Source organism: Mauremys reevesii, linkage group 7 (genome assembly GCF_016161935.1).
Source record: "Mauremys reevesii isolate NIE-2019 linkage group 7, ASM1616193v1, whole genome shotgun sequence".
NCBI lineage: Eukaryota > Metazoa > Chordata > Testudines > Geoemydidae > Mauremys > Mauremys reevesii.
The window spans coordinates 84,575,293-84,601,036 of NC_052629.1; the positions used below are offsets into that span (position 1 = coordinate 84,575,293).

The 25,744-nt window shown below is 40.6% G+C and overlaps 1 protein-coding gene across 12 annotated transcripts in view; it reads right to left on the reverse strand.

Moving 5' to 3' along the window:
- The window catches only part of PFKFB4 (6-phosphofructo-2-kinase/fructose-2,6-biphosphatase 4), a 128,042-nt gene that overhangs the window by 23,877 nt on the left and 78,421 nt on the right, over window positions 1-25,744 (reverse strand). For all 12 annotated transcript variants that reach the window (XM_039547964.1, XM_039547957.1, XM_039547960.1 and 9 more), the window contains 9 exons: window positions 22,092-22,208; window positions 13,565-13,661; window positions 10,991-11,057; window positions 8,534-8,608; window positions 7,295-7,351; window positions 6,671-6,792; window positions 4,232-4,439; window positions 3,242-3,388; window positions 1,509-1,613 (listed from right to left, as the gene is read on the reverse strand). In XM_039547964.1, coding sequence (XP_039403898.1) covers window positions 1,509-1,613; window positions 3,242-3,388; window positions 4,232-4,439; window positions 6,671-6,792; window positions 7,295-7,351; window positions 8,534-8,608; window positions 10,991-11,057; window positions 13,565-13,661; window positions 22,092-22,203 — 990 coding nt within the window. In that variant the 5' untranslated portion in view covers window positions 22,204-22,208. The remainder of the gene's footprint in view (window positions 1-1,508; window positions 1,614-3,241; window positions 3,389-4,231; window positions 4,440-6,670; window positions 6,793-7,294; window positions 7,352-8,533; window positions 8,609-10,990; window positions 11,058-13,564; window positions 13,662-22,091; window positions 22,209-25,744) is intronic.

Sequence of the window (25,744 nt, forward strand, 5' to 3'; positions counted from 1 at the left end):
TTCGGCACTCTCTGAGTGGCGCTGTAACTTAGCCAGTGAAGACGTGCCCTAAAACTTGTTTTCATCTGATGTCCATTTGTTGATCTTCTACCCATATTACACACAAAAATAAATAAATAAAAACAATTAAAAACAGTAAATTTACTTTACAGTTAAAATAAGTCCCACTCTACAAAGACAACTAAAGAGCCTGGGTACTCCAATTTCACAGAGAGTAACAGGCCTAATTGTGCTTGTTGATTTGAACACTCTATAGAAAAGATAACATTCTCTATCAAACTCTATACACCTTTTTCACAGAAGCTACCCCGTCACCTCTAAAAGGTTGTCTCTTGAGTTGACTGTTACAAGCACGCTGACAAGACACTACAAGGAAACTTCCATTGCTACCGCCCACTCTATACCTGCTGCTTTCTCAAGCAATGAATTCACACACAAATACCTTTAATAGATCTTACATGCATGATAAAGCTAAAATATAAATGGCATGAATTATGAATAATGGCAACTTTATTTATTTTGATTTTGGCAACAGTAACACTGAATATATTCCAACCTGGTAATATTGAATGACTCAGCTTTGCTGTCATCACCAACAAATACATTTATTTTGAGAAATTAACAAAATAGATTAATCATTAAGAGCAATGAGACAGTTTGAAATGTTTGTCAATCTTTCAAAGGAAGCACTGATGTAAAAAACCAACAGTCCTTGTCTGAGTAGATTAAAAACTTTTCAGTTTAGTGACTGTGTCATTACTAAATGGATTACTCACATCTAGAAGAAAACACTTTATTGCAAACCTATTCTCAGACTATTGATGGAAGAGAGCACCAAAGCTTCATTTATGTATCAATGAAGTCCACTGCACTCTTCACAAACATCACAACAGGTGTTCTAATTGCTGCCATGAATCCTAATCTTTAGCATATAAAGACAGCCCATATGACTATCCATTAATTGCCTCAGTTTAATTATATTAGTCTCCTTATAAAAATGCTAGCAGGTTCATTTTTGTTTCTGAGGTGCCAGACTTGCTAGGTTACAAGGGAAGCCAATGTGTCTACAGATTTACACAGTATTGAACCAAAAATGCACATGATATGTGACATTTAACCACACACAAAGATGACAATTATAAATAGCCGTCTTTACAGCATATAGCTGCATGTCTAATAATAATAAAACCCACTCAGTCACCTTGTGAAACAACCAAACTATCAATATAAAAATAATGGTAATATATGAAAATCCTTCCAGGCATATTTGCAAATATGGTATTTATTTTAAAAACAAAAAACAAAAACATAAGTCTATACAAAGGGTGTATTCAGCTAAAAGATTTTGGCTAAATAAGATCTACAAGCTCCTTCCACCTGGCAAGGAAAACAACATATTACTCAATTTTCTTCAAGATACCTAGCATCTTAGAAAACATGATGCTCTCTTAACTTAAAACAAAACAAAAAAAAACCAAACCAAAAAAAAAAGACGAACAGCAGCATACCTCCCCCTTAGGGTATCTGTATCTATATTTGTCTTGGTCTCTCAAGGCAAATTCAAGAGGATAGTTTTCCTGAATTTCTTCATATGTCATTTCTTCACAGACTCCCTAAGGGTAACAAAAACAAAAGGCACACAATATCCATGAGAGTCATCAGGCCCATGGGCACAATAGTAGATCTTTATCTCCCATACCCACAGTGGCAGACCTGGAGCTTTATTGATCCTATAGGTGACCTAGTCATTGACATAGACTGTGTCAATTTCACAGTCATACTGAGGTAGAAGAACATTTATTATCCACATATACTGTTTTTATTTAATGCAGGATGTCCTCAGAATGATGACAGTAACTCCCAGATAAGAACATCCGGGCACACACTTGACAGACAATGGGGAAAGCTACTATTTTCAAGGATCCTACATGTGGTCTCCAAAGAAGCTTCAAAATTTTTAAGTATAAGTGCCTTACAATGGTAAACAAGTGACAAGTGCCAACATTAACAAATTTTCCTCTCTACTAAGAACACGCCTGAAATTTTGGACCTAGAATTATACTGAGTGTCCTTTTTATTAGCCAGGTCCAACACACACCTTGATGGCATTTCTTTGCTTGCCTATAATGCAATAACCTTTGAATGTTGCATATGATCCACTGCAAAATTTCAGGGAACATTCTAGATATCAATGGGCAGAATGCTATTGATTTTGTGAAAAGTCGGAACCAGATGGGTGAAATGAGGGAACATGCAGAGCTACTAGCTTCAACCAAGTCTGCAATTGTCTACATATTGAAGAACTGGTTGATAGCAGCCATTAACACCTTTAACCTAACAATACACTCCCTCGCCCATCTCAGCTCTGCTCAATAGAGTTTAAAATGCAGACACCCTAAATAACTATTCTCCCAGAAAGGGGGAGGGGAGGAAGACTTAAGAATGGTGAGGAGGAGGAGGAGGGGACTTAAGTGGGGTTGGAGAGAGGAAAGAACACCACAGAGCCCCTAGCAGCAGAGAGGGCGCTTGTGAGGGTGGCAAAGGTGCCCATGCTTAGCCTACAGAAGAAATGAACCGTGTGACTGTTACAGGGTGCTCACCACACCCGGCTGGGTTCAGCCTCCTGGCCCCGCTCCCCAGTGAGTCAGGACCACTTCAAGCTGGTGCAACACCCATGCTCTCTATTCCTATGTCCGGTCCCCACCACCAAGCTCCAACTATTTACAGATTTACAGGTTTGGCCTAGCACATGCCTCAGTGGCAACAGGGTAGCAGGATCCTGTCTCCTTCTGGGCCTACTCTCCCCTCCTGGTCTCTGCCCCCTCCCCTCCAACTCACTTCCTCCCTAGCTTTTAGCCCCTGTTAACAAGGCTGGCAGGTGTTGCCAGTTTCCAGGCCAGTCCTAGCTAGTGGCCCAGCCCCAACCCATTTCCCCTGATTGAGGCTGGAGTGGCAAGTGCTGATTAGGGCTTCCCCTGCAGCGCCCTACCACAGTGACCCTTTAAGTTGCATACTGTTTAACCAAGACCAAGTCTAAATTCATTAGGGCACCTTTTATTAAAACATTTAACACTGTTAATGGGGAAAGGGCATAAGCCTTCTGATCTCCAGAACCATAATACTAATTACCTTCTAATCCACACAAACCCTATTACTACACAATAAAGTGCTCCCCATCCCCCATCTGAAACAAAACCACTTTCTTGAATAGTTACAAAAAACGAAACCCAGGAGAACTTACTGCATCTATTTCATTCAAAACCTTCCACTGTTCATAAGGCACTCCTAAAGCCTCCGCAGTCTGAATCGTCCTTTTCATCTGACTGGTCCAAACTTTCAGATCCTTGATGTTTTGCTCATTAATGAACTGTGCCAAGCTCTTGGCAAACTGAAAAAGACATTAGAGGTTGGATGAGGAACCAGTGCCAATATACTGAGCTCGAGTTGGAACCCAATCGGTTCTTGTCCCTCACTGCAAGTTCATTATGCTACTTTAAAAAGGCTCTTTAGACTTTTCCTAAGAATATGACAGTTCCTGTTCAGCAATGAAAATTTAATACAAAAGATGACAACAATCCTATTTGGTACCCCACTCCAGCCCCAAAACAACTTCCTCTTCCATCTTCAACTTACAAAGGTTCACAGGTGTCCTCCAACTAAGGAGTGCCACAGGGTTAAAAATCAAAACCCAACTTAAAATAAGGACTCCTTGAAAACTGCTTTGAACTCAAGGTTAAATACAAGTGTATCAGAGAAGAATGAAAACAGAAGCCATATATGAAGAGCTACCAGCAAACTACAAAACAACTTGCCCACTGAAACCTCTTACCTACTTGCATGACATTACAGTCAACGTAATAGGGATATTTATGTTTGTTATAAAGAAAGGACAGAGGAAAGAAAGGAAGCTGTAAGAGATGGTCAACAACATAAGAACACCCATACTGGGTCAGACTAATGGTCCACGTAACCCAGTATCCTGTCTCTGACAGTGGCCAGTGCCAGATGCTTTTAGAGTGAATGAACAGAACAGGGCAATTTCAAGTGATCCATCCCGTCATACAGTCCCAGTCCCAGCTTCTGGAAGTTGGAGGTTTAGGGACATCTGGAGCATGGGGTTGCGTCCCTGACAACAGCCATTGATGAACCAATCCTCCATGAACAACAATGCCAACATCCACCCACATAAGGCAACCATTTGTTTGAAGTCACTTAATCAAAACAATCTTACCTCTTTCCCCCTAAAGGACAGTCCAGTGTCTCCTCCTATCCTCCCTTTCAGATTCAGTTCACTTTCTCCATGTCGACAGAGGTAGATTGAGCGAGGAGTTACGTGGATATTCATGAGGTAGTAGACGATCCGGCTTTGGATATGGTCCATTACTCTATTCACAAGGTAACTCCTTCCAACATCCATGATTTTAATATAGGAAAGATCCCTTTCATGGTAAACAAATGAGACTCATAAATCATCATTTGGTTTCCTTTCTCCTCTAACTTGTACCAAGCCCCACCAACAAACATAAGCACTCAAAAACAAAAAGGCGACTGCCAAAGAGACCACAAATTGAATAAATCTTCAGATATCTGAAAATATATAATATCAGTTCAAAAGGGCTAATCTTCATTATAAATCCTCCGCCTTGATGCATGGCAGCAAACTATTGTAAACAGAGGTGCAATGAACTCATGCAAACAATTAATTTTCTCCTCACACATAAAACTCTTTTCTCTCTCTCTCATGTCACACCATTCTGTACCACTTCACTTGTGCACTGCCCCCAGCTAGATCCTCAAAGGCACAGCCCTTCACTGAAAGGAAGATTCAGGAGCAGTCCCAGGAGAAATTCTGACTTGCTCATGTAAGCCTGACACTATTCTGCAAATTGCAGCTGTTGCTCCCCACGCCTAATAGATGTCCAGTACAGAAAGGGATTGGAGCTATGGTCACATCCACACACCTCACTGACCCCTTCTAAAAGGCTAGGGTCACCAGAAGAGCTACCAAATCCCAGCCACCCTGTGGATGTCCCATTGCCAACCCCCCCTCCCACCCAAATTGGGTAAGGTACAATCTGGCTCGTATTATCTATTTGTTTTCCTCTCCACTCCCATCTCCACCAACTTATATAGCTGAGCTAACAGTTTTGAGCAACATTCAACTTAGCGAAAAAGCATGTCAAGATTAGGCCTAAAATTAGCCATGTTGTGTTTTGCCCATTCAATTGAGAAACCACATGATAAAAAAAATAAGACAATCTATTATTAAATGCAGTAAGGAACAACAACCATCACTTAATCTCTGAAAGCATTTGCTGGCGTTAATCATTACTGATCTGCACAGGCACAAATATCATGGCTCTTAAAGACATGATATGCACAGATAGATCTGACAGAAGCAGCTTGTCACTGCTCACAGTCAATTACACTAAAATGATTTTTCTGCATGGCAACAGCCACAAAACAAACAATGAGAAATCTACCCAGAGGATGAGTCCAGCATAAAACCCTAGGACAGGCCTGCACAACTCGTAAAGCGGCGAGGGCCACATTGCTCCAAAGAAAACAGCTGAGGGCTGAAACCCCCCGCGAAAACACCCTGGCTCCAGCACAGCCCAGCCCTGCAGAAACAAACCCTCCTTCCCCAGCGCCACCCCATCAAAACAGCTGTGGGCCAAAAAGGAAGGTTCGGGGTGGGGAGGTGATACTTGATTTTAAATCAACCAGGGGCTCCCAGCTGAAGAGGTGGCTGGGAGCCCTCAGGGGCAAATTAAAGGGCCCTTTAAATCTCAGCCACGACCGGGAATCTCTGCGGGCAGGGCCCTTTGACTCCCGGCCACGGCTGAGATTTAAAGGGCTCTGGGCTCCCCGTCGCTGCGGGCAGCCCTGAGCCCTTTAAATCTCAGCCGCAGCCAGGATTCAAAGGGCTCTGGGCTGCCCGCAGAGCGCCGTGTGCAGGGGATTTAGAATCCCCCTGCAGGCCGCACCGTGAGGCTCCGCAGGCCTGCATGGCCGTATGTTGTTCAGGCCTAGGAAGACAGATTGAGTGCTGCTGCTGGGATGTATCATGACAAAGTTCTTCCCACAGTTTCCAGACTCTACCTTAATCTCACAGTGTGTTAAATGTGAATGGCAAATACACATCATTTAAAACATTGAAAAAATGAGTCTGGACATCAAATTTACTAAGACTGAGGCATTCAAAGTTGCCACCGGGATTTAAGAGTCAATGTGACTTGTGCTCTTAAATCACTTAGGCCTTATCTACCTAGAGGAAAGAGACCAGCAAAGATATTCCAGAATAACAATTCCACTATAGCTATCCTGGAATAATATAGCTATTCAGGAATAATTTTCCCATGTGGACACTATTCTGAAATAAAAGTGACTTTATTCTGATTATAGCAAATTGTGAGTGGAGTAATTATTCTGGAATAAAGCACAGGGACAGCTATGGTGGAATAGTTATGCCAGTAAATTTCCTCATGTAGGCAAGTTGCTAGGGCCTTTGAAAAATCTCTCTCTAAATTGCCAACAGATTGAGATAGTTAAAAAATAAATAAATAAATAATGGTGACATATTTCCATGATAATGAGATTGAGTACACATTCCCTAATGTAATGTCATGAAATAAAGTGGCTGTGACCACAGTATTATTCTGCCACTTACTTGTCCAGAGTTTCATCTAGCATCTCATATGTGTTCTTGTAGCACTCTATTCTTTTCATGAAGTCTTCTGTAGCTTCATCATTACTACAATCAACATAATCAGGACTGCCAAGTTTCACTTGCTATTTAAAGTAAAGATAAAAGAGTACATGCATTTTCTTTCCCATTTTCAGCAAAGTTTAAAGATGTTGTAACCAAATGTGTAGCAATGAATGGCTGTTTTTAATCAAACCTAAATTCCGTATTTACTATATAAATGGGCAGGAAAACAAATCAAAAGGAAAAGGATATGATGTTTCTTTTCTTTTCGGAGTCCTGCTAAAATAAGTCACTCAAAGAACAGCCTATTTAAAGGTAGATTAAAGAAAAAACAGAACCCATGGGAAGGATGACCCAATTGCCAGATAATTTTTCCTCTTAACATAAAATGAACGGGCACAGTTTTATATTACTGCCATGAAATGAGATTCTTGTTCTGTACTTCAGCAAGACCAGTGTGAAAGGAGAGGGAAAGTGAGACTAAATGAAAGGTAACATTAAAAAAAATCATCATATGGCTGATTTTAGAGAAGCTACACTGTCTCCCATCTTCAAGCAATTTAACAAAACTTTTCTACAACTCACCACAATGTTTGCAGCAATGACCTCTGGATCTACGCATACTGATTCAACAAAGAAGGTCTTTAATCCAAACAGGAAATCACATGTAAGGAAGGAGGGAAGAAAGGAGAGAGATTAGAACTGCTCCAGTAATTGACAACACAAATACAGTTTCCACCAGTTCATGTATCAAGTCTTGCTAATTATGCCATGCTTTAAACATTCCTATGTCGACTTAGGATTGGCTTTACGGGGTACTCAATGCCCCACTAAAAGTTGAGGGTGCTCTGGACTTTGCAGCATTAGGCTCTATAATTTTCACAAGCACCTTTCAATAACAGAGAGCTTCTGTGGCAAGAAAATTCAGATTGGCAAAGAAGCGGAAATGGAGAGTGGAAGGAAATCAATCAGCACTCCTAAACGTAATTGATACCTTTAAAATAAAAGCATTTTAGTGTTAAAAGGCTCTCTAACAGAGCAAATCTTACATATGAGATGTATATGACATGCTTTTCCAAATATCTATGAAGAAGCTAGATCAGGGGGAAAAAACAAAGACTACTAGGAAAATGCTGAATGCCAAAAAATCCTATACCCAAATAATACAGTCTGCTAAATAGAAACTTATCTGTATAAAACTGTCAACAAAACAGAAAACCTCTCTCCATTTATCAAAGTTACTAAAAGAAGGCAGTGACAGGATCTTGTTCAGAACAGAATCAGAACTGGGCTAATGACAACCATGTTTGAAACAAGTATCGGGGGGTAGCCGCGTTAGTCTGCATCCACAAAAACAACAAGGAGTCCGGTGGCACCTTAAAGACTAACAGATTTATTTGGGCATAAGCTTTCGTGGGTAAAAAACCTCACTTCTTCACTCCATGCATCTTAAGTAGTGGGGGGTTTTACCCATGAAAGCTTATGCCCAAATAAATCTGTTAGTCTTTAAGGTGGCACCAGACGCCTTGCTGTTTATGTTCGAAACAGTTATTGCTAACATTTATATGAATAACATTTATCTGTTATAGGGAGCCATAACATAAAACAGGGCTACTGATTAATTTCACCAGGATTCAAACAGCATTCTCAGGGGGGAAAAAAAACACTGTTCTAAACTCGTCAGAAAAAAAATGTGCTAGATTTCTACTGGCCAACATCATTTAAAAACTTAGTTGATGTTAGCACAATTCTGATCAGAATGTCACTAGAGCATAATCCACATTAGTCAGATTAATATCCCAAGCATCTTAGCTATTGACTCACCTTATAACCATTCTCCTCACCAAATCTGAAGATGGTTTCTCTGCGTTCTCGTGTTGTGTTTGTAGCATCAAAAACCTAAGACAAATGACAGAGAAAACAGTATCTTAGTAGAGTCAAAATATTGCCACATCTTGACAACGGCACTAAACGATCAATAAAAGTTTCCAAGTCCTTCAACTTAAACAGCAAACAAACAAAACCCTATAAACAGAAATAAGTCGTTCCCAGGAACAATGTCAAAAACTTTGCTGGCACTAGATTATGGCCATAAGAATTCTGGAACAAATAAAATAGCACCTGGGTTGAGAACCCACTTTTCTGAAGCATCTCTATCCACCCTAGTAGTGAAAATGTCAAGCAACATTTCTAAAGTGGCCTCCACTTTAAAAAAGTAAATGCCGCACAGACACACACAATCTAGTTCAGTACTGCGGATGATTAAAGCTGGAATTTTTCAAGGATGCCTAATTTAACACACCATGCTTTTAGAAAATAAAAAGACTCACAATATTATTCACTTCAAGAACAAACATGATGAGCATGATCTCATGGGATCCTGTTCTGCTCTCTTGTACTTATTCCATGTACCTCCCATACATTTCAATAGCTGCATATACTCCTACTCTTGTTTGAACAGTATACAAAGAGGTAAACTTATTAAATTTCCCTGTAGAAGATTTCCAGCTGCCAAAAGCTTTCAGAAACTAGATAAGATGGGAAAACCTCCATAAGAGAATGTGATTATCCATATAAAAACTGAAAAGAAAGTCTGATGTAAAGAGAGGTTCTGACTATATAAATGGAATATAATTCATGCCATTTATTAATGATTTTAGAAATCATATTCATAATTTTCCTATTCATCAGCAGAATGTACATGGTGAACATTATTGTGAGATAACTGCACATACCTTGGGTATATCACAAAACAGGTGACTAAATGGAAAATATCTTCAGCCACATAAATTTTATTATGCAAACTTTCATGTTTGTTGAGACTTCTATGAAATGGGTTGCATTTTGCAATTTATTTTGATTTTTAAAATTGAGCATAAAAAGTAAAAAAAGGTCCTTAAAATAGCATGTCCTTATTTTTCAACACTCCAAATAGCAGGATAAAATTTAGCTTCTTCTGTTTTGTTTTGTTTTTTTAAATACTAAGAAATAAAAAGATACTTGCACTACTATGAACTCACAGACAGACTGAGTTTTGAAATAAATTCGAATTGCACATTTAGACCCTTACATGTTCTAATGGAAAAACTGTTTTGGCAGAAAAGTATAGACCTTATTATATAAACAATCACTACATTAGTCAAAAATTTAAAAGTACAGTAAAGTGTAATGATCAAAACAGAGAGAAGGAGCCTTGCATAACTTGTAAACCATACCCATGAATTGTAGGTTTTCCTAATAGTGAAACAGGCATCAATTTCTTCATAAGCAACATTTAAATAGTATATAAGATATAAAATGTTATTTTGAGTCCCAAATTATGGTTTAAATTTACAATAAAATGCTAGCTTGACTAACTCACTGAACACTGAGTGACAACTGCACATGTCAACAGTCTCAAAAACAGAGTTCAAATTATGCAGAAAACGTAATAATCCCCCAGAGGAAACAAAATTAAAATGTCATTTGAATGAACAGCCCGTGTTTTGAATCCTTTGTGTATTAATGGCATTAGATGAACAGAGATTCTAACAGCCAAATTTTACACTGAAGATTCAAATCTCAAAAACCAAGCCAATAAGTTACAACTTAGTAGAAAGTAAAAGCGTGTGTGCACGTGCATTCTCAAATAGTTTTCCATTAACAGTTATACTAACTGTGTTCCAACAGGAGTTTGTGCCATCACTGATCAAACTGCGAGCAAAATTAAAAACACTATTTGCAACATTGGTGGCATTACCTTTAATTGACAACCCACTGAGTGTGACCCACTGGGTTTTATTTTCACAAAGGAAGAAAATGTTCAGCAGGTTAAATGTAATTTAGTCCTACTTCTTCTCAGAGGCATTTTTAGAGTGTCAATAACACTAGTATTCAGGCACTTCTTTTAGGAAAAATTTTTAAACATTTTTACCTTTGATTTAAACATTGGAGTAGGATACCAAATGGTTCTGGATGCATCTATATTATGATTAAACAGGATATTTTACCATATAAAAGCATAGGCACTTTCCTCAGCACTAGCACAGCTTGGTAGCATTAGACATCACCCACACATTTCTAAGGCTGTTTCAGGATTTAATTATGAAAATATCATGTTTTCCTTTCACAAAATGACCATTGCAGCAGCAACATAAATCCAGTTTCCATTTACAAAGAAAATTTAAGACATATAATGAAATGATTCTGGACTGAATCAGATTATGTATAATCCAGGACAGGTTGGTGATTTTGCAGAGATCACACTCCAAGAATTTGCCTTCAAGAAGACAGAAAACTTACAGCCACATGTCCATTTTCTTCACTGAGGTACTGCTGGACATCATTCAGAGCTGCTAAGGCACACTGTCTTAAAGGAAAAAAGACACATGCTAGTTTAACTAATTTAATTATCCATAATTATGCTTAGCACTACACAACTCTGCTTTCAAAGTGCTGAAGAAACATTAGTCAGTCATCAATATATTTGATATGTACTATCTCCACATTACAGGTGGGGAAATGGGCAAAGAGGTGAACTGACTCACCCAAGGCCATAGATCACAGGCACACAGCTTTGGACAAAAACGAAAGCAGACATCCTCTGGCAATCTGACATGTTTCACAGGTCAGCACATAACATGCAGAATGTTCTACTGCCCAGTTTACAACGCTGGATCATTGTTCACAGATCCATAAAATAATATTATAATAAAAACACCACTTAAACTGAAAGATTCCCCCCTCTACTCCCCAAAACACTTATCCATGGGCAGTTGACTCTTAATTTGGTTTTCTAGTAAGAAGACATGGTTGCTCAGTGTTCTGAGTTGTGGCCTCATTTTCTTAGGTTAAAATGAATAATTGTTGCAGCTATTTCTCAGTAGTCTACTTGCTTTGGACTTCTATGCTGGATTTCTTATGGTTTTTCTCTTGTTTTTAGCATACTCAACTCTCATTTTGTCTTAAATTTAGTGTGTATTTGTTTTAATGTAAATTAACACAACCACAGCCACTAGTCTGAAACTGAATCACAAATGAGACAATACAATATTTAGAGCTGGCTGGAAGAACACAGAAAACCCTTCAATTTTGATTTAAAATGGCTTAACGTTCAGATCAATTTTCTTCCACTCAATTATTTGACCAGTGAAATAAGATTTTCAATACCTAAATAATACTATGGATAATGTCTGTTTACTCTTTGTGAAATGGACAATTTATCTACCAGGAAATGGTATTTCACATGAACCATCAGATAGCAACAATCTTTGCTAACAACCAACCTAAGTGTCATATGGTAGCTGCCAAACAGGCTGTATTTGGCTCAATATCCTACAATGGGTTTTACTGGGATCGCTTTTCTATTTTAGATTCTGGAGTGAAATGTCTAGTTTTCCAAGTGTAACTGATATTCTGTGCTCTTGGTAAAAACTTTGTCTTAAAAGAAAAAATGATTGCTTTTTAATTCCAACAACTTTTACATTGCAAACATTTCTATACCAACAGCTACTTGTTAATAGAGTTTGAAAGTTAAGATGCATCAATCAATCCTTCAATAACTAAATACACTTCCCATTCCCTTCGCAGCAAATGGGGCTGATTTGATCACGTGTTTTATCAATTACTGTAATTCCAGTATTTTAGTCTAATAAGCATCATGGAGGCACATAAAGCTGAATTTTAGCTATAAGTAAAAGGTAGAGACTTAGGAGGCCAATGAAACGCATCTATCTCATGTCACAACCACACAGCAGGTTCTTCTGCAAATTGCCCTGTTCCTTGTATTAGTGATATTGCTTGTTGCAAGGGAAATACAAAATACTGAATGGAAGGTCTAAATGATGGGGGGGAAAAGACACAAATTTCAAATATTTGGTTTTGCATCACAATTCAGAGAGGATTTGGCTCCCTCTTGTCCTGCTGCCCATCTGCCTCCCTTATCTCTGCTTCTGTGATAGAGAAACTTTCTCCCCACTCCATACCAGTGGTTCTCTCACCATGACCAACAGCCTTCCCTCCTCACAGTTCGGAGGAGTTCCATCTGCTTTCTTTGCCCACAGTATTTACCACTGGTGCTCTGCTCCCTCCGCCTAATTCCCAGGCATAGCAAACAGAGAGCTAATCAGTGCAATTCACCAGCAGACTTGACTGCATACAGAATACGAAGCAGTTCTCATGTTGTCGGACAGAGACAGTGCAGCTCCAGCTCCCTTGAATCACTGATTGGAATATATTCAAATACACTTTAAATTAGAATAGAAATTCTAATATGAGCGGCAAAAGAGAAAAAGATAGGCATGCACGCTTTCTGGCAGTGGGAAAAAGGGGACAAAGGGAGTCTACTTATTTACCACCTTAGAAATACTAGGAATGTCAAATCTCATCTACTCTGTTTTTATTGGCAGTCTACTTGAGGTACCTGTGAAATGGAATGGCAGCATTCACAGCCTGTTGAAGGGCCAGAGGTGATGAATCTTAAATGAAGCCAACTGCTTTAGTAATTTGAGTTAAAACAAAAGGTTAAACTGAATTTTAAACAGTCCAAACAAAAGACACTGCCCCTGCTCCTCTAAGTATCAGGAAGTAGCTGCTTTAGTATGTATCCACAAAAACAATGAGGAGTCCGGTGGCACCTTCAAGACTAACAGATTTATTTGGGCATAAGCTTTCATGGGTAAACTTATGCCCAAATAAATCTGTTAGTCTTGAAGGTGCCACTGGACTCCTCATTGTTTTTGCTCCTCTAAGATTTCATTTCTTTGGTATCTGATCTAGTCCTACAGAGGTTTCCAGGGCATACAAAATCAGAATATACAGCAGTTCCCAATAGTACATTACAAAATATCATAAGAATTAAACTATATTTCAACTTACTTTCTGATTTTCAAGCCCTCTTCATTGTCTGGCAAGAAGAACTCAAAGGATTTGTATGTTTTTACCAAATCTCGACGGTACTGACCAACATTAAATTCTGTGGAGAAGAGTCACTATTAGTTGGGATTAATAATCCTGCAAGTAATTAGCATTAAAAAAATCACATTTAATGACAGTTCTGAAACAAATTCACCTCCAGGAACAGATCAGTCTAGTTTGTAACTGGACAACAAAACTAGTTATACTTCTCATTTCAGTAAAGAAAAGCCTTGTGGTTACAAAACAGGAAGAAATGTGAGAAAATTTGGGTTCTATTCAACAGTCTTCTGTGCACCTTTGGGCAAATCACTTCACCTTTCTGTGCCTCAGTTTTCCCGCCTGTAAAATAGGTTAAGTTACTTCCTTCCTCACAGAAATGTTGAGTTAATTTAATTCATTTCTGTAAAGCACTTCAATAATCTTTTTTCCTTCCACAAATTATTTTAGTGAAAGTGTATTTCCATAGCACCTAATATCCAAAGACTAACTATTACATAAAGAGAAAAAAGAGTTATATGTGGAATTAGTCAGCCTAGTTTTTGGCTAAATACACCTTACTTCCCCCCCCCCCCCCCAATGTGCTGTACTATGTGAACACAACCTATTTATTTATATTCTGTAAGAAGTAACAAGTGTATATACCATCCTGAAAAACTTCCTATGGGTTAAAAATATAGAGAGAGGCACAAAGTGCAGGGCATTTATTGCACATATACTGAATAAAATGTGCCATCACTGATCAAAGGGCAATTGTCTTGTGTCTGGACAAAGTCTATGCCAGCAGGAGTGTCACAGCACAGGTGATCAAAGGCACCAGTTTGATTTAGCAAACAAGGCAAATGGAATTGTACCAGAATTAAGTTTATAAAATAGAGTTCTGAGTACAGCAACTAATGTTTATCTTCTTTTGTGTTTAGGGGTTTTCTTTGCTGTACCTTGAGCATTTGTTCAAACTAACCTGGATTGAACATTCTGTTTGAGGAACTACTGTTACTTGCCAGTCTTCATTTCCAGAAGGAGGTAAAGAAATAGGGGAAATTAACTACTGAGCTGTTGTTCAGAGTCTCCTGACAACAGTATTAAAAAGGGTCACAGACTAGGAAATTAATAGTAGTTTAATCCTGGACAAAACATACTGCTGAACTTTAACAGTCATCACAATAAATTAGCTAGTACAGCCCATGGAAACTTTAGTAACCAACTGAATGGCATCTATGTCCTGAGTGGCATCAGGACAATTTCCACACAAACTAGTCATCGTATAAGAACCCAGGAGAAGAATATGCAGAAGAGGGAAAGGAACTTTCTTTAAAAAAAAAAAAAATCATCATTCTTAAACAGACCTTTTCTTCACGTCAAAGCCCTTCAAAATTAAGGGCTACCAAAAAGTACAGTTTGCAAAATTAGCCATACATGAAATTCTTCCTAAAAGAAAAAAGATTCTATATTGCTTCTCCCTAGGGCACTCTTTTCCTTATGATTAGTATCTATTCAATACAGAAATCTCACTGAAGAAACCCAATTTAATTTAGCATCTTGTGGTCCAAATGTAATACATAGCTTGGGATTATCCAAAAGAGCCTAACGAAGTAGAATACCCAAATCTCACTGAAATTCAATTGAATTTGAGCACTTAGCTCCCTTAGGCTACTTGGATTTGATTTGATCGGAAAGGATAAAAGCAAATGTCTAATTATAATAATTCTCATTATGGGAGCCTCAGGCTATTTGTCTCAATGTTCTTTATTTCATTCAACATGAGCTACGTGAGAAGATGCCACTCATCTGACCCTGGATTTTTGATAATCTAATAATTTTAATATCCACACATCAAAGGCTATAAAATCTTACTATACTGAGTACATTATTTTTAAATGACATTAAGAAACCTCAGAGTGAAAAGGGTACAAGACCAGACATTTATTACTTACATACCATCCATCAAGTTAGCCTACGACAACAGAGTGAGAGACAACGCAAGAGCTATCTATTCGATCAGAGGAAAGGTATTTTAAACTGATTCAGCTCTGAGGAAATTGCATTCATGATGACAAAATAACAAGCTTTTCCTCTGAAGCTAAAGATTAAATGCAAGATATATTTTCCAACAGCAGCAAGGAGGACTAGACTACAGGTCATATGACTGTAAATCCCCAGTAGCCATTATCAGGACAACCCTCATTGACAGCCTAGTCAGGAATTAGAAATAGCAACTGAACCATACAAATGGCAAGGTTTGTAATGGAGATGATACAGAAGGATTCCCTTCCTGAATATCCAGTTCATTTTAAAATTTTAATTTTTAAAACACAAACATTTAAATTTACAGACCTGTTATTTAAGTCTGTGGAACTTTTACCACAGTTCAAGCCAATCATCCCTGCCTACTGCAATTGATAAGCCCCCTTCTCCTCCAGCGCCTCCTGCCCGGCAGCAGCCCTGCCAATCAACTCCTCCCTCTCCCTCCCAGCGCCTCCTGCACACCATGGAACAGCTGTTTCGCGGCGTGCAAGAGGCGCTGGAAGGGAGAGGCAGGAGCGGGGACCAGGCATGCTTGGGGGAAGGGACAGGAAGAGGCAGGGTGGGAAGAGGTGGGGCCGGGGTGCAGCATTGGGGGAAAGGGTGGAGAGAGGATGAGGCAGGAAGAGGCGGGGCAGGACTTTACGGAAGGAGTGACGTGGGGGCGGGGCCTGGGGCTGAGCAGGGGTTGAGCACCCCCCAGGACAACTGGAAGCCGGCGCCTATGGATGAGACCCACAATCTACTCCCCCAATCTTGGACATGGATAGTGTCTTGTGTGTCTTACGTATTGTCCAACATAGGATTTTTGCTTCGCAAAGTTGAGTGTGTAGCATTTATCTCTTTGAGTTCAATAACCACCCCCGATAAGCACGATAAGGCAGCAGAGGAATCCTGGCTTCTATAATAGCGTGCTGAATTTAAAAGGATATATTACACTTAGATACCTTATTTTAAAAAAAAGTTTTGTTTTAAAAAGTCAATGTAATGGTTAAATTTGCCCCATCATCTGAACAGAAGATGTCAACAGGTGGCACAGCCTTCTAAGTTATTTTTCTTAATGTGCAAGCAAGTTTTTGACTCTGTGGGGATGTTAATTTTGGTTAGAAGAAGCTTCAGGGGGAAGAGAGAGAGAGAGAGAGAAAAAAAACTGCGTGAGCAGCAGGAGAGTTTGCTCTCTGCCTGGGGCTCGGATTAGGAACATTTCTTGACATAGAGCTTCTCCCTGAGAGCTAGACAGCAGTGTTGGCCTGAGTTTCCTGCAAGAAGGCAATGGCCTGCATGACTGTTTCATTGCATGACTGCTGCATGTGTATAAAAAAAGCAGGTTACACTTTAAAAGGTATCCTGAACCTGAATCAGTGATTTCTCCTCCACTGGAAACCAAACTGCAAGGCCCTGGATTTTTGCTACAACTCAGAGAGGACACTGGTGTCAGAACTGACAATAATATTTTGGAAATATTATATATACACCCCACTGTTCCACAAGAACACTGAGCATCTATCACCTACCAATAAGCTACATGCCATTTCCATAATCATCTACCCAATGCAAATAATGTTAGAGATTTATAAAATTATAAATATTTAAAAAAATCCAATCCTAAACTTAATAGGAAGGATTTGACAAAGTCAAATGGCAGTCTAAATACAGCCCAGAACATATTTTCCATATTTCACATTTTCTTCAAAATCAGTTAAGAAATGAGTGTCTGATCTCAATATACGCAGTCAGAAGTTTGACCTTTCACATTAGCTATGTTGTTTAACTGCATTACAGATAGATATCTATAGTATGTATATGGCCCCCATTACTGTAGTAACATACTGAGTCTTCACACTTAGTAATGGTAAAAGCAGCAAAGAATCCTGTGGCACCTTATAGACTAACAGACGTTTTGCAGCATGAGCTTTCGTGGGTGAATACCCACTTCTTCGGATGCAAGTAGTGGAAATTTCCAGGGGCAGGTATATATAAGCAAGCAAGAAGCAAGCTAGAGATAACGAGGTTAGATCAATCAGGGAGGATGAGGCCCTGTTCTAGCAGTTGAGGTGTGAAAACCAAGGGAGGAGAAACTGGTTCTGTAACTGGCAAGCCATTCACAGTCTTTGTTTAATCCTAAACTGATGGTGTCAAATTTGCAGATGAACTGGAGCTCAGCAGTTTCTCTTTGAAGTCTGGTTCTAAAGTTTTTTTGCTGCAGGATGGCCACCTTAAGATCTGCTATTGTGTGGCCAGGGAGGTTGAAGTGTTCTCCTACAGGTTTTTGTATATTGCCATTCCTAATGTCTGATTTGTGTCCATTTATCCTTTTCCTTAGAGACTGTCCAGTTTGGCCGATGTACATAGCAGAGGGGCATTGCTGGCATATGATGGCATATATTACATTGGTGGACGTGCAGGTGAATGAACCGGTGATGGTGTGGCTGATCTGGTTAGGTCCTGTGATGGTGTTGCTGGTGTAGATATGTGGGCAGAGTTGGCATCGAGGTTTGTTGCATGGATTGGTTCCTGAGCTAGAGTTACTATGGTGCGGTGTGCAGTTGCTGGTGAGAATATGCTTCAGGTTGGCAGGTTGTCTGTGGGCGAGGACTGGCCTGCCACCCAAGGCCTGTGAAAGTGAAGGATCATTGTCCAGGATGGGTTGTAGATCCCTGATGATGCGTTGGAGGGGTTTTAGCTGGGGACTGTACGTGATGGCCAGTGGAGTCCTGTTGGTTTCTTTCTTGGGTTTGTCTTACAGAAGGAGGCTTCTGGGTACACGTCTGGCTCTGCTGATCTGTTTCCTTATTTCCTCGTCTGGGTACTGTAGTCTTGAGAATGCTTGGTGGAGATTTTCTAGGTGTTGGTCTCTGTCTGCGGGGTTAGAGCAGATATGGTTGTACCTCAGTGCTTGGCTGTAGACAATGGATCTTGTGGTGTGTCCGGGATGAAAGCTGGAGGCATGAAGGTAGGCATAGCGGTCAGTAGGTTTTCGGTATAGGGTGGTATTAATGTGACCATCACTTATTTGCACCGTGGTGTCTAGGAAGTGGACCTCCCGTGTAGATTGGTCCAGGCTGAGGTTGATGGAGGGGTGGAAGCTGTTGAAATCGTGGTGGAATTTTTCCAGAGTCTCCTTCCCATGGGTCCAGATGATGAAGATGTCATCAATGTAGCGTAGGTAGAGAAGGGGCATGAGTGGACGGGAGCTGAGGAAGCGTTGTTCCAGGTCGGCCATAAAAATATTGGCATATTGTGGGGCCATGCGGGTGCCCATAGCGGTGCCACTGATCTGGAGATATATATTGTCATTAAATTTGAAATAGTTGTGTGTGAGGATAAAGGCACAGAGCTCAGCAACCAGTTGTGCTGTGGCATCATCAGGGATACTGTTCCTGACAGCTTGTATTCCATCAGTGTGTGGGATGTTTGTGTAGAGAGCCTCTACATCCATGGTGGCTAGGATGGTGTTTTCTGGAAGGTCACCAATGCATTGTAGTTTCCTCAGGAAATCAGTGGTGTCACGGAGATAGCTGGGAGTGCTGGTAACATAGGGTCTGAGTAGAGAGTCTACATATCCAGACAGTCCTTCAGTGAGAGTGCCAATGCCCGAGATGATGGGGCGTCCAGGATTTCCGGGTTTGTGGATCTTGGGTAGTAGATAGAATAACCCTGGTCGGGGCTCTAAGGGTATGTTGATTTGTTCCAGTGTTAGTGTAGGGAGTGTCCTGAGTAGTACTTAGTAATGGGTTGGTTAAGTCTTCCAAACTTTAGATTTTTAGTCATCTCTAAAAGATTCAGAGTCCCTGCCCACTCCACAAATAAACTATTACTTTATTTTTACTTAGTGCCTTTATTCGAGGCTCTCTAAGTGCTTTACCAACATTACCCAGTGAGCAACAATGAGATAGATACTATTACATCCATTTTATGTGATAAAGATAAAGAGTAGCACAGAGAAATTAAGAGATTGCCTCAAAGGTCACATAGGAAGGCAATGGTAAAGTTAGGAACTGATTCAAGGAGTGCTAACTCAGACCCCTCCAGTAAACAAAATCTCTTCTCAGATACCAAAACAAGTTAGTCAATTGTAAGAGTCAGTACATGGAAGATAAATGCAGAGAGTTCATTCAGGAATCTGTCTAGAAAAAGGGAAAAACTGATCAGACAAAACAGCTGATATACAGAATGAAATTTAAATGGAATAAAGAAAAGTAAGTATACACCAAATGAAGGACATTGACAAGAGGATAAAGCCTGGTCTACACTATGCGTTTAAACCGGTTTTAGGAGCGTAAAACCGATTTAACGCCATAACCGTCCACACTAAGAGGCCCTTTATATCGGTATAAAGGGCTCTTTAAACCGGTTTCTGTACTCCTCCCTAATGAGAGGAGTAGGGCTAATATCGGTATTACCATATCGGATTGGGGTTAGTGTGGCCGCAGATCGACAGTATTGGCCTCCGGGCGGTATCCCACAGTGCACCACTGACCGCTCTGGACAGCAATCTGAACTCGGATGCAGTGGCCAGGTAGACAGGAAAAGCCCCGCGAACTTTTGAATATTTCCTGTTTGCCCAGCGTGGAGCTCTGATCAGCACGGGTGGTGATGCAGTTAAAAATCAAAATAAAGAAAGAGCTCCCGCATGGACGATGCGGACGTGATTGCTGTAAGGGCAGGCAAATCTGTTCTATCAGCGCTCCGTTACAGAAGACGAAATTCAAAATCATTTTTTAAATATCTCCAGACAGATGCCATAGCAGGGACTCAGCACACTGCTGCGTGACAAGCGTAACGGAAAGCCAAAGAATCAAATGGACGCTCATGGACTGGAGGACTCAAGCTATCCCACAGTTCCTGCAGTCTCTGAAAAGCATTTGCATTCTTGGCTGAGCTCCAAATGCTTCTAGGGTCAAAAACAGTGTCCGCGGTGGGTCAGGGCATAGCTCGGCAATTTACGCACCCCCCCACCCACCCCCAGAAGTGAAAGGGAAAACAATCCTCTCTTGACTCTTTTACATGTCACCCTATCTTTACTGAATGCTGCAGATAGACACGATTGTGCAGCACTCAACACCAACATCCTTGCTCCCCCCACGCTATGGCTGGCTGATGGTACAATACGACTGGTATCTGTCCTCGTCATCAGCCTATTGGCACATGGGGCAGTGCAAAAGGACTGGTAACCATGATGACCAGCATCTGTTAGGTCGATCAAGGGCGCCTGGTCCTAATTTTTCCTGGTAGATGGTACAATATGGCTGATAACCATAGTCGTCATAGCAACAGGGGGCTGAGCTCCATCAGCCCCCACCCTTCATGTGTAAAGAAAAGATTCAAGTGCCCCTGAACTAGCAGAGGGATGCTGGGCTCCTCTCCTACACACTCCTTACTGTCCTGTCTGGACTATCATAGCAGCTGGAGGCTGCCTTCCACTCATATCTCACTAACAAGTCACTGTGTCTTATTCCTGCATTCTTTATTACTTCATCACACAAGTGGGGGGACAATGCTACGGTAGCCCAGGAAGGCTGAGGGAAGAATGGAATCAACAGGTGGGGTTGTTGCAGGAGCACCCCCTGTGAATAGAATACAGCTCATAATTTCTGCAGGATCTGACACAGAGCAGCTGTGCTCTCTGATACAGTGGTTCTCTAGTGCACTTGCCCATATTCTAGGGGACTTGCCCATATTCTAGGCAGGACTGACTCTATTTTTAGATACCAAAAAGGAGGGATTGACTCAGGGAGTCATTCCCAATTTTGGCTTTTGCGCCCCTGGCTAAGAGCAGCCAGGGGCACTTATGACAGCAGCAAATGGAACAGTGCAAAAGGACTGGTAGCCACGATCATCTTATTACCAATTTATGGTATGGTAGATGGTACAATATGGCTGATAACCATCTCTGCTATCATGCAAAAGCAAAAGCATGCTGCTGTGTAGCGCTGCTGAATTGCCTCTGTGAGCGGCATCTAGTACACATACGGTGACAGTCACAAAAGGCGAAACAGGCTCCATGATTGCCATGCTATGGCATCTTCCAGGGCAATCTAGGGAAAAAAGGCATGAAATGCTTGTCTGCCGTTGCTTTCCCAGCGGAAGGAGTGACTGACGACATTTACCCAGAACCACCCGCGACAATGATTTTTGCCGCATCAGGCACTGGGATCTCAACCCGGAAATTCAAAGGGGCGGGGGAGGCTGCGGGAACTATGGGATAGCTACGGAGTAGCTACCCACAGTGCAATGCTCCAGAAATCGACGCCAGCCTCGGACCGTGGACGCACACCACCGATTTAATGTGTTTAGTGTGGCCGCGCACACTCGATTTTATACAATCTGTTTTGTTAAACCAGTTTACGGGATTATTCCGAATTTACATAGTGTAGACGTACCCTAAGAAGAAACAACAGGGAAATATATAAAAAAAGCTAACAGTCCCAAAAGAAACCTTGTGATGTAAAGGAAAGCAGAACAAAACCTTTTGTAGGCACTCCAATCCAGTTTAAGTAGCGTGTCAGTTTCTTGGAGATGTACGTTTTCCCTCTAGCTGGGAGGCCCACCATGACAATCAGTGTAGGACAATTGGTCATACAGACTGAAAGAAAAAGAAATGTTTACAATTAACATGACGCCAAGCAAAGGCTCAAGTAAAACCAGGACATTATGGAGTGTAAGCCCTTAAGGACGTGGCTGGTCAGACAGGTCATGCATTCAGTGGTTATTCCATTTACACCATTTTCAAAGTTTTCCCTAGCAAGTGCAGTGCAACTGGACTCTGTTCTAATTTGCCCACAGCTTTAGCAAAGTGAGTCAGTGGAAGTAGTGCAACACTGGACATTTATCCCTGCTTTGTGGATAACAAACAATAAACTTACATATCTGCATTCATATTAAAAAACAGGGGTGCGCGTGGGTGTGTGTGTTATGATGCCTTATACTTCAGTTCTGCATTTACACCTAAAGGACACAGATGTTTGTCTCATTTTTAAAAAACTTTCAATTTTTAATGCCGTCTTAAAACGCAAGATTTCAGCCCTATTAATCATCTCCTTTTCTGTTTTTCAAGTGGAGATGAAATGAACATGACTGCTGCTCTTTAATACATCATAGAGTTCCCTATCATACCTAAACAGCACTCTCTTGTTCTTTCCAAACACTATTGATGTCACCACAGCTCTAGAAACAGTGCTTGTGTTAACTACTGTTGTCCAGCCAACAGAGGATAAGGTAATAAAACATCACCACAACTATAATTCTCAATATATATGCTTAAAATTAGACAATTTCATGAAATTATACTTTAAAACAAGTTAAATTTGGGGTTTGAAAACCTTGTCAGTATTCCTTTCAAATGGCAAGTGTTTCAAATACTTCTAGTAGTAAAACAGTATGGATTCAACTACCTTCCTTGAATCCATCATGGCTACAAATGAAACTTTATAGTACATGGCTGCCTAAAAGGAAAGAACATATGTAAATAGTCCAGGGCCTTTATAACAGTAAAAAAACAAACAGGCTAACAAAATAGGGTTTTTTTCCCCTGACTTAATTAAGACATTAATTTCCTCTCTATATAGCACTTTCTCTATAGTTCTTCCCCGCTCCTGCCCCTCCCTCCCAGAAAGACCTAAGCACTGCCAAACAGCTGTTTAGCGGCACTTAGGATTTTCTGGGAAGGAGGTGGAGGAGTGGAGACACCCTCCCTCCCAGAAAGACCTAAGCACTGCCAAACAGCTGTTTAGCGGCACTTAGGATTTTCTGGGAAGGAGGTGGAGGAGTGGAGACACGGGGCTTCCCTGCTCCTCCACCTCCCTCCCAGCACTTCGCACTTAGGACTTTCTGGGAGGGAGGGGCAGGATTGGGGAAGCCCTGTGTCTCCGCTCCTCCCCCTCCCTCCCAGAAAGTCCTAAGCGCCACCAAAGAGCTGTTTGGCAGTGGGGGAAGCACTAGGAGGGAGGGGGAGGAGGCGGAGAAGCAGAACTTGTGCAATGCTCCCTAGTAAAGTTGCTGCTCTTCCACAGAATCTTAGAAGCAGGCAGCCACGATGTGATAAGGGACCACTGCACAACTTTAAACAATCATGTTCCCTAATTGAGCAGGGACGTAACATTGAAACAAAGTTGAGTGGGACAACGTTAAATGAGGAGTTACTGTACTTCATCAAGCAAAGGTTGCACAAAGCAAAGTATTTTTCCAGGAAAATGGATGAATCAGAATAGAAATTTAAACTCCTTTTAGATTGTATGTCATTCTAAGACTCCAGAAAGACACTGGTAAAAACTTGGGCAGCTACCAAACCAAGCAGTACTGTCTGTGTATGGGCTTCGAAGTTCTTGTAAAACCAGGACCATAATGTCTTCTTGTACATTTTTCCTCTCTCTCAATTCTGAGAACTATAATTCCAAATAGCAAGGAGGGGGGATACAAGAAGTTTGTGAAATGGAAGAAGTATGGTATTTATTCTCCTGTCAGCTTTTCCTCACAAGCTCCCTGAAAAATCCCAGATACGAGACATCATTGCCAGGAAAAATCGAAGTGACCCTAGAATGTCCAAGAGATGTATCATTATTTACATCTTGCAGATTTCATTTGAAATATACAACTTGAATTTTGAACAGTTATCCAGAGAAAGCACTGGAATACAAGTTGTGGAAACTGACAATAAGCAATTGATTTGTATGCAATTGATGTGCTGAGAAAGCTCACAGTGCTGCTTCACTCAACATACTCTATATGGAGCCTGTGTAAACCAAAAAGATTTTTTACTTTCTGAACAGAATTTCCAGACTTTAACATGACATGTATTGCTAACATATATGACTTCAAAATTATTCTTACAATAAATACTGACATTTGCCTAGGGTGAGCAATGCAAATTCAACCTTCTTCCCACAGCAGTCATTTCACGGAACACTTACAAAGACTTGTAATATGGCATTACAATGGACACCACTTTCTGTATTGCTGAACTAGCACAGATTCCTATGGCACATCTACGCAAGCACAAGCATGCCAAGCTAGGGTGTAAATCAACAGCACTCCAGCATACTGTGCACTCTCCATGGGAACCCTGCTGAAGCACACTAAAAGTTCCCTAGTTTGAAAATGCACTTGGGAACTGCTAGTGCACATCTGCAAGGTACCCACAGGCAGTTAGTGCACAGCATGCTGGAACGCTGTACATTTACATCCCAGCTTGCCACACAGCTAGTGCTCATGTAAATATGCCCCTAGTCTTCATGTTGCAGACCTACGGACTGTTCAGAACCATGCAGCACTAATACCTCTTTTAAGATAATGTAATTCATTGACAAACATATGAATTGCCATTCTGATTAGACCAATGGCCCACATAGCTCAGAGTCCCATCACAGACTAGTGCTAGATTCTGTAGAAGAAGTTGTAAAACCCACATCAATTATGCAGCATGTCCATGAGGGACATTTCTTCTGAATGCCACAGATCTAGTGGCCAGGTTATATCCAGAATTACATAGGCTGATAGCCTTTACACATTTTATTCCATAACTGTGAAGAGCAGTAGCATAAATATGACTAATGTTTTTTGTTTAACTATGTTCAAGACTGAGAATAACTCCCATAAGTACAACTTCATGAGGCTCCCTTTATTAGGAACCTATGCTCCTACCGTTTAACATATGCACCAAATCTGATGCTCTAATCACTATAGGCACAATTCTTTGGATATGTCACCCTACTATTAGAAAGTCAAGGGAATAATTTGCTGATCCCAATTACAACAGCAGCCCTGATTCCCACTCTCACTAAATATTTCAGTTATAAATGCCAAGTTGGTTGGGGGGATGCCGTCCATCTATAAAGAGACTGGTACCAATAAGTGACAGCTACTACATATGTAAGGGAAGAGGAACAAAACTAAATTCAGCCCTAGCCTTTTTAAGGCACTATAATCTCCAGTACTGTGTATTTACTTAACTCCACAGTCCTGCAACTAATACTGTAACTAACCTTAGAGGAAATACTCTATTATGCTTGAAATATTTCAGTAGTAAGGTAGCTTGAAGACAGACGTACCCTCAGCAAGGACTAGCCACTTGGGAAGTTTAAACTTCTGAAGTTCAGACATTTGAGTTCAGCAGGAACAAATAAA